The sequence below is a fragment of the Gambusia affinis genome, linkage group LG23, assembly GCF_019740435.1.
Source record: "Gambusia affinis linkage group LG23, SWU_Gaff_1.0, whole genome shotgun sequence".
Classification (NCBI taxonomy): Eukaryota; Metazoa; Chordata; class Actinopteri; order Cyprinodontiformes; family Poeciliidae; genus Gambusia; species Gambusia affinis.
Genome location: NC_057890.1, coordinates 7,119,644 through 7,129,091, shown reverse-complemented (window position 1 = coordinate 7,129,091; position 9,448 = coordinate 7,119,644). Strand labels below are relative to the sequence as shown.

General features: G+C 39.6%; 1 protein-coding gene across 2 annotated transcripts in view; it reads right to left on the bottom strand.

Annotated features, from left to right (window-relative positions):
* Positions 1–1,751: 1,751 nt before the first annotated feature.
* Positions 1,752–9,448, bottom strand: part of ahcyl2b (adenosylhomocysteinase like 2b) — a 34,571-nt gene continuing 26,874 nt past the window's right edge. The window contains exons 10-17 of one of the 2 annotated variants that reach the window (XM_044107499.1): positions 7,783–7,871; positions 7,027–7,097; positions 4,253–4,347; positions 3,911–4,009; positions 2,938–3,006; positions 2,736–2,814; positions 2,352–2,472; positions 1,752–2,177 (exon numbers count right to left, since the gene is read on the bottom strand). In XM_044107499.1, coding sequence (XP_043963434.1) covers positions 2,171–2,177; positions 2,352–2,472; positions 2,736–2,814; positions 2,938–3,006; positions 3,911–4,009; positions 4,253–4,347; positions 7,027–7,097; positions 7,783–7,871 — 630 coding nt within the window. In that variant the 3' untranslated portion in view covers positions 1,752–2,170. Of the gene's footprint in view, positions 2,178–2,347; positions 2,473–2,735; positions 2,815–2,937; positions 3,007–3,910; positions 4,010–4,252; positions 4,348–7,026; positions 7,098–7,782; positions 7,872–9,448 lie in introns of those variants that run through there. The other variant, XM_044107500.1, reaches the window with a different exon arrangement.

Here is a 9,448-nt window from a genome sequence, read left to right as displayed (position 1 = left end):
GTGGATTGGTTACATTTTAGACTAAATGTAAGGGAATACATTCTTTAATACTCATGGAAACAAAATGATTAATTTTGATTTAACTCCAAAAATGTGCATTTAGAAAGTTTAAGAATGTAGTACTTTTTGAAGCTACTTTGCTATAACTCGCACAGTGTGACATCGCCCCTGCTTCTAACTTGCTAATTGCACTGATGTTCACTTGAGATGTTGATTAGAATCCAACAAATTTTCAGAACGATTGGATTCAACTTTGGTGGTCAGAAACTCAAAAATCCAATCATTAACCCAACCAACGAACGCAACATATTATTACAACAAGCTGACAACATTCTTCGGTGTTGAAGTTGTTACAGAAAGATTAGTTTCAGTGCATGTTTTTCAAATAATTTGTTGGGAGATGCAAAAAATAAAAAATAAATAAAAAATGCAAGAAGCGCCTTAGAAATAAAGATGTCTGCTCTTAATTTAGGCTGCAAAAGAGTAGAAATAACAGAAGATAACAGGAAGTACAAATGCATTTCTAGCTTTCAATCCGTTGTGTTATGGAAGAAGATGTGGAAATGTTCAAAGGACACTGGAACTGGTCATCTGTGCTATATCATTTTTATACAGCAGCGGAACAGGAAGTCATATTTTACGACAGAAAAAAGGTATTTAAACACGGATCAAGGGACAATAAGAAAAAGAAATAAAAAATTAATTCAAGGCTTCGGGTTGTAGTTTTACTTGGGGTGTCAAAAAATCTGGAGGGCATCCATGATGGATTTTTTTTTATATACACAGTATAGCAACACTGGTTTGGGTTTACATCTGGTTAAGCACTGTGTAGATGAGATGTTAATAGTGATTGCATCTTAGACAATAATAAAAGAAAAAAAAGTCCTTCAATAGTGGATGAAAAGTCACCGCAAAATCTGATCTCCAAACATGAAGATGAATGTGCTTCTGTGATTAGGATCAAAACAATCGTCAGTCAGAAAGTTGGCGAGTAATTGACACATTTCAGTACCCTTAACCAGCTGAATGTGTACAAAAAAAAAAATAAAAAAATCACCATACTTTTTTATGGAGTACCTGCAACAAACTGCTTCATGCTATGAAAATACTCTGTCACAGTATTCAGAATGAGGGTTTGAGTACATTTATTACAGATGATTAGAACATTTAATTGCTTCTCTGTGCGACACGACGATTCGGTCAAAAATGAAAGATTGAATGGAAAGATAGAAAAATCTTAAATTCTATATAAATATCTAAATATACAGTATACCTTTGTAATGATTTGACAATCTGCCATGCTTCTACTACAGTATAGTCTTTCTTGTTAAAGGAAAAAAAAACAAAACAAAAAAAAAAACCGAAGAAACGAAAATGGTTAAATACTTGTTGTGACTTCAACACTGGTGTGTTTTGAGCAGCTGGAGACCAAAAGAGCAGCCAATGAGATGGTTTCACTGTGGGTTAAAGAGACGGGTGAGGAGAGCAAGTCAACATCCAGTCATGTTTATACAAGCAAACAAACAAACAAAAAAAAAAAAGCGTTAAGATACAAGATATGATTGGACCCCTGAAGCCCTCACACAAGATCTGCAACCCGCCCTAATATTGTTTAATTTTTGGGAAAAGGAAAAAAAAACAACTGAAAATCAAAAGGTAGAAAACGAAAGACGATGAGAGAGGGGAAAAAAACCAGCAAAAAAGGGAAGAATTGTCCATGACTATAGATCTTCATTTGCACACCTTTTAAAAAAAAAAAAAAAAAGAAAAGAAAAAAAAAAGAAAGAAAAACAATCAAAGTTTTGCTTACAGAGTCTGTGTTTCATCTTTTGAAGAGATAAAGAATGAAAATTCTGGCGGCGTGGGGGGGAGGAAAGAGGACTAACGGACAACTCGACGCATCTAAAGAGAGATGAGGGAGAAAGTAAAACGACTCTTGTTTGACGTGGAGCGAGACTGATCATTTTTTTATTAATACAATTATTACTGTGGGCGGGTGGGAATAAAATAAAGGAGGAAACAGGAAACATTAGGGCTTCTCCTTTGCTCCAGATGTAAAGCAAGTGTTTTGACTATGCCGTCTGTTCTTCCTTCCTCCCTGTCCTCCTCTTCTCCCTCTGAGTCTGTGCGATTCATGGAGAACTGATATTTCCTCATTTAACTCAATGATTTAATACCTGGAAAAAAAACAAACAAAAGAAATCAATAGAAAGGTCTAATAGGAAAGTGAACAGAAGTAAGAGAATTCAGTAACTTCTGCCCAACAAAAAAACCCACAAACTTTCATATATTATATGCAATAAAAGCTGCAACTAATGTGAAGTGGAAGCGGCCATTTTGAAGCAGTTTACCTATAGTAGTTTGGCTTAAAGGGCCCGTTCTTGTTCAAGCCCAGGTACTTGGCCTGCTCATCAGTCAACTCTGTGAGATGCGCGTCAAACGTCGGGAGATGTAGGCTGGCCACATACTCATCTGGACAGCAAGAGGGGAAAAAAAGAAAAAAAGAGTACCGTAAACATCTTAGCATTTTCCAGGATCTCTGACCTGAAAAATTACAATTTCAAGAAAGAAAAAGAGGAAATCCAGGGTAACTACTGTCTTCTTTTTCTCATACGAACCCTTTTTCATTCACCGACAGCGTGACCTACATCTGCCTTTCTTTACCAGGCTTCTCTCTCAGCAATGCATGCATGCATGATCTGTCTTTAATAGCACCAAACTGAAGACATTTTTACCCATTTTCTTGGGAAGCAGATAAACATCCTGCTTGTACCGTCCCTCGGGGGCGTTGTAGAGCTCTATCAGGGCCAGAGCCTGCAGGGAAACAAATGACATAAACATGTTTGAGCAGACTTCTCTGTTCATCACAGACCATAAAAAAAAAGAAAGAAAGAAAGAAAGAGAGAAACACAATGAGTTAACACAACAGAAATGTACCTGGGTTGTGGCAGTGATGGACAGCACAAACGTGGGCACAGTGGAGCAGCTGAGGTTCAGCAGACGGCCCTGGAGAGAAAATTAAAAACAACACACACACACACAAAAGTAACATTATAAACACACTTCTGCTAGCTTGGTGTTGCTCAAGCTTTTACCAACGCCAAACTGAGTAAAAACCGGTTTTACATATTAGGGTTTCCTCTACATGTAACTGAATTACAGTGCACTGGCGAGGCAAAGCAACAGACATCACACCTTCAGAATGAAGATGCTTAAACATACGCTGAAACAATTAAAGCATACAAGATGTTTACCTACATATATGGTCTGTATTTGCACACTTAAACCAACCATAATCAGAATCTGAAATGAAATGAAACATCATGGAAGACTAGAACTTAATCTACTTTGAAAAGGCGACACTGCTGGCTCCTTTCTGACTGCAAGGCCAACTACTGTGGGCTGCACTGTGACTGAAACAACGTTTGGTGACTGAAACAAATTAGTCACGTACACAGGTTGGAGGTTTTTTTTTGTTTTGTTAAAAAAAAACACAAAAAAAACAAAAAAAACGGTCTTAGAGGAAAGCCTGCAAATCATAATAGAAACATGAAACCAAACAAGCTTTTAATTCCAGGTTCACTGATGTGGTTCCAAGCTGCTTCAGATCAAACGGGCTCAGAACCGTCGGCTCCAAGGAGCTGGCAGCTCGGCCGGCCCTGCTGAGCTGCTCTCATTCTGTCATGGCTCATGATTCACTCACAAGTACGCCACTTCTCATCCAGGCAACACATGTGCCCTGATGTATATTTTGCACTAACTTCATATATTTGGATGCAACCAGATCTGCTTTCTGGATCTTCAGTTGTTCTCTGACTAACATTAATCAGCTCAATCTGGAATGCAGTTCACAACAATAAGTCAAGCCGACGGGATTTGTTTGGACATTTTTAGACGGAGAGTAAAGCACCTCTGCCAGCAGGACTATCCTCTTAGCATCCGGCCAGATGATGTGGTCCACCTGTGAGCGAACCCTCTCCCAGGTTAGTTCAGGGGTCCGCAGGCTGGCCTGCAGAACAAAAACAATTTAAGGCCATTTCAGCCTCTACATGTGGAAGCTGATCTTTTCCCCAGCTATCATGATGGATCAAATAATCAACAACACTTGGTGCTTGTGCTCCTACTTGACTTAAAAGCCCCAAAAATCCAAACACATTTCCACATTTCTGATAAAAACCTGCAGCATAAACGGTAAGAGCACCAGGCATTGCTTAAAGGCGTCTGATGTCGCTATTAAGAGTTGCAAACTGACCACATCGATCTCGGTGTTGGAGTGCCCCATGTTGCAGACAATGCAGCCGTTCTTCATGCGGTCCAGGTGCTCTCTCACCACAACGTTCTTATTACCTAGTGAAGAAGAAGAGGTGAACGAGTGATTCAATCTGAGAAAAGGTGCAAGAAAAGAGCACACTTTAATAATAATAATAAAAAAATCACATGAGGCCAGGATAAGACAACCAAGTCTGCCGCTATCACCTATAATTTAATTACTTATCTTAGAATGTGAGCAAAGTTAATTAGGTCTGGAAATAGAATTCAATTAGAGTTGGCTCAACATGTCGAAAGGATCTGAAGGTTTAGAGCGGCGGTTTTCAAAGTGTGAGGCGCGCCTCCCCGGGGGGGCGCCAGAGCACTTTAGGGGAGGCGCGGTGCGAGGGAAAAAAAATAAACCGGAAAAGCTATCTGCTTGCCGTTCACTGATGAGAGAAACGCCTTTACGCATTAACGATCAACTCTGTGGATTTAGGAAAAGTTGGTACTGTGGGTGCGCGTGGAGCGGGATCAGTGGAAATGTTTCCCCCCTTAGAGGATGTTTTGGCCAGTGATGTCAGTAACGTTACTGACGTCGGACCACTTTTTTCAGTAACGAGTAATCTAACGCGTTGCTATTTCAAATCCAGTAGTCAGTCTACAGTTACTTATCAAAATCATTTTTGCGTTACTATCTTCTTTTGTTATTTAATCGTATTTCCTCTACGTGTCTTGTCGAGTGACCGACGTCTCTATGCAACAGAAATGTAAACAATGGAGGGAGATGCGCGTTTTGTTGGTGGAAAAACTGGAACTATTTTGAGTTTCTGTCGACAAGTCCGATTATTATAAGCGGCTTTGGGCTTCATTTTTTTAAAGTCGCTTGCAGATTTAATGAGTGGGTTGCGCCTTTTTGGGCTCGCTTTTTGAACGTGAAGTTGCTCATTTGGGTTTGGAAATAAGCAGAGACTCAATAAATCCCAGAATTTGTCCGTCATTAAGGTAGTTTTACTCCGTCTCTCCCTGTTCATCATTTCCAGGATGATCCGTCCCGCTGTGTCTTTGTTAATGTCAACTTAATTTATTACCTCTGAATGACGTCGAGTTTCGCATTGCGCTCCAGAAAACTACAAACGTCGAGACCAATATGAACAGCGCAATAAACGTGAAAACAGCCACGAATAAACGTGTCCGTAGTTGGCAATAGTTATAATGGCAAGTTAGCACCGTTATAATTATTAATATTACGGTAAGTGTCGCAGCCATCGGAGCTGTGGAGCTGCAGTAGCTCTGTGCTGCGACATCAAACTCAGGGGCGAACGCAGAATCTGGAGGCTGGGGAGGGGGCTTTAAAATTCTTCTTAGAGTTTTCCAGACAACAGTGGACCACACAAATTACTCATGTTTTTTATTTTTTGTACAATCTCCTCTTCAGTTCAACCTTATCAGTGGAGACACATTGTTGATGTTACCATTATAAAATAACTTACAATTAAGTATTGGCAAAGCTCAATGTGATTTTCACAGGAGGCAGAGCGTTGTTGTTAGCAGCTGCTGAAAGTAACTAAAAAGTTACTTAATCCTGCAGTTAGTTACTTTCCTGCAGTTAGTTACTACTTGACTTGGAAAGTAACTTAGTTACCTCCTCCGACCCCTCCACGGGGGAGGCGCAGCAGGCCTTAAGCTCCTTGAAGGGGGGCTCACCCTTTCATACTTTGAAAACCCCTGGTTTAGAGAATTTTGTTTTCAGATTAAAACTACGAGAAATCATTCTTTATGAAATATTTTAACAGTTACCCATTACTTAGAAAACCTAAAAACACAAAGTAAGAGGGGTCAAAGTTCAAATTGCTGTTTTTTGAGCCTACAAAGATTTCTAAATTATTTACATCCCTTGAACTTTATTTCTGTCCTTTACAACTAGAAACTAAAATGCATTTTAGTGTGATTTAGTGTGATTGGGTGGGGATTTGAACCTGGTCATGTTGACGCAGGATGGACTGAACTAGACGCTGGAAACCATAAAAAAAAAAAAAACTTCTTACAGGCTCAAAAAGTATAAATAGCATATATACATGATGGAACAGAGCAGTCACAGCGCAAAAAAAAAAAAATCTAATTGAAAATCAGTAAAACAATAAACAAAGAATTAAAAAAAAAGACTTTAATTCTCCATCTCATTTGATAAAGACTGAGCAGTTAAGCAAAGAAGAATGGCCAAAACCTGTTGATGTTCAGGACCTAAATACATCGAATCATATGAAAATTCTCAAAAGAAACAAAACTTTCTCAATGTGCTCTATATTCACCAAAAAAAAATAAAAAAATAAAAATTGGATTTTTACACTAATCCTCCACACAGCTGGATTGTCAACGTTGCTCTTTTCACCTAAAGGTGCAGATCTTATCCAGGGAAAAAAATAAAAAATCCGTGAAGGTATGTTTTTTTTTTTTTAAAGTTTAGGGTTTTTTTAAGGCTGCCTTGTTCCTGCGCAACTCGCTACGACTGCAGAGCCTCCGCTTCAACCCTGACCGGCGGGATTTGGTAACAAACTGGCGATCAGTAATTCTCTGCTCTAATCCAAAGGTCAGCGTCTGCTCCCTCGCCCTCGAGGTTCAGAACTTCATTAGCGACCACTGCAGATGCTTTTCGCCGACTCAATGAGCCGTCTAGTCACCTTGAACAAGACGCAACAAAAACTGTGAACATCTGCACCCTGACTAGATTAGCAGAACGTCAAGATCGGCAGCCGAGGGCGAAAGCAGCGAGCCAACCTGTGCAGGTGATGACGATGTCCACTTGTCTGATGACTTCGTTGAGTTTCACCAGTCTGAAGCCATCCATGCTAAAAAAAAAGAAAAGAAAAAAAAAAGAAAAGAAAGATGATTAATTACTATTGATTAATTGATAATCATGATTAATCAATTAATTGAAATAACTGCCAACTAATTTAGGAATGGATGAGTCGTTCCTTCAATTATGGCCGCTTGCTGAAAGAACGTACTCAGAGCAGTAACTAAAACAAAACTGTACAAGAAATATACAAGTTTTGCATTTAAGATAAAAACCCTTCTATATCTGTGAATATGTTCAAATGGCACAGTTTCAGCTCCATCTGCTTCAAATACTGTAAGACAATAAAGCACTTTTAATCATTAATTAGTTAATCCAAAAAAATGATCAGCAGATCAGCCCTACACTGTTTTGATAAGTTGAGTAGAAAGGAATGAGCTTTTCACATGTTGATGTTAGAAGCATTTTTATCTTTTAGGTGCAGATACATCTTTTGCCATTGCACTTTAGGCAATACAATGTTTATTTCCTCATTTGAAAAAGGAAATATTTGTTGGTATTTTTCTAATATTGTATAAAAGATAAAGATGTTAAACAAAAAATGCGCAGAAAGTGCCAATTTTTTAATCCGATTAACTGATTAATCGATTTACTAAAATAATCGTTAGCGAAGTAATAGTGAAAAGTGACTTTCCTGCAATATAAATGAGGCAAAATAAAGAAAAACCAAAGCTTACCAGGCCTGCAAGGCACAGATGGGGTCGATCTCTGTGACGTAGACGATGGAGCCCATGGCTTTGAGGGCAGCGCAGCAACCTTTTCCAACCTGAGGGAGGTGGAAATAGAAGGACTGGTAATTTACAGTTAACAGGGGTGCATTCAGAGTGCAACAGAGAAACGCAGGCAGAAATGCACACAGCATTCCCAGATAGCAGGCCGGAGCTACAGCTGTGATCAGTGCAGTCGCGGTCTACTGTGATGTAATAACAACACAGACACCGACACCGCAAATGATGATACATTGATTTTTAATAAGAATCGGGTAGGCACTAGGGGCTGAACCAATTAGTCGACTAGTCGACTCTAGGACGTCTCGCGAGTTTTTACATTTCATGTCGACTAGTCGCAGTCATGTGATTGCCGGTGGTGACAGCCTGTGCTGATCTGACAGCACAGTATACCTCACAAGACACGAGAAAAATAAGTTAATACATTAGTTTAAATGATATGTAGATGGATGCATATTTGTGGTTTTACAGTGTTTTTAAAAGGAGATGGAGTTGCAGATGCAGTCGACTACAAAACACGAGCCGTCTAAAACTCGCCCCCTTCCCGCTAAGGATGTCACTTAGCCGGCTCGCGAGTGTCTTTGTCACGACGATCTAACTAATACATTATGATGTTATGTTGCTGATTAAATAAAGATCTGTGGTAATGACATCTAAAAGATGTGCGTTTCCTTTTGAATGTTGGTTTCCCAGCAACTTATTATTTATCATAAACTATCCCGATGTTTTGTTGTTTCACTTGTTGCTGTTCTGTGTAAATGCCGTATTTTTCCGTGAAAACGGGTAATAAAGCCTGTACGTTACTCCAAAGCTTTGCGTCTTGCGTTGCTATGACGTCACAACGACTAGTCAACTCGACATCGACTCGACTTTTATCATGTTGACGTTGACTAGAAAATATCTTAAATCGTTCAATCTGCTGAGTCAGCAGAGCTTCCTGCCGCGCATCGGGCGGAGGAGAAGCAGGTGGTTTCGTTGAATTCAGCTGTAACCAAACGGGATCCGTTCATAACAAGTTTGGCTTGTGATGTTCCAAAAGCACCATGTAGTCAGTGTGATAATTTGACTCCTATAGTAACTATCCAGAGATCATCAGCATCAGCCGGTGTTTAGAAAAAAAAAGTCAGACCCGACTTTGTGCAACAAATTTTTCCTGGGTGCTCACGAAGAATGATCTGTTTTTTGCTTTTAATTCTCCATAATAGACTTAGTAAGGAGAAGGGGAGTGTGTGTGTGTGTGTTGGGGGGGGGGGGGGGGGGGGGGGTGCCAATATTTGCCGTGAAAATAGCTAATAAAGCCTCCAAGTAGTTGTGAAGGGTTTTTGCGCTTACGTCACTATGACGTCACCGCGACTAGTCGACATCGACTCGACTATTATCATGATGTAGTCGACCTTAAAAAATATGTAGTCGTTCAACCCCTAGTAGGCACGTTTGATTACTGTGGATTTTCTCTCATTCTCACATGCTGTGAATTTTTTATAGAGTTGAAGTTTCTGCAAGTTCCAGTTTCGGACAGAGTGGAGTTGCTTGGTTGTGCTCAATTTTCTTTCAATCAAAACCAGCAGTTTGAGTCAGATGGTTAAAAATTGGACACAATTGGCCGTTCCAAGGT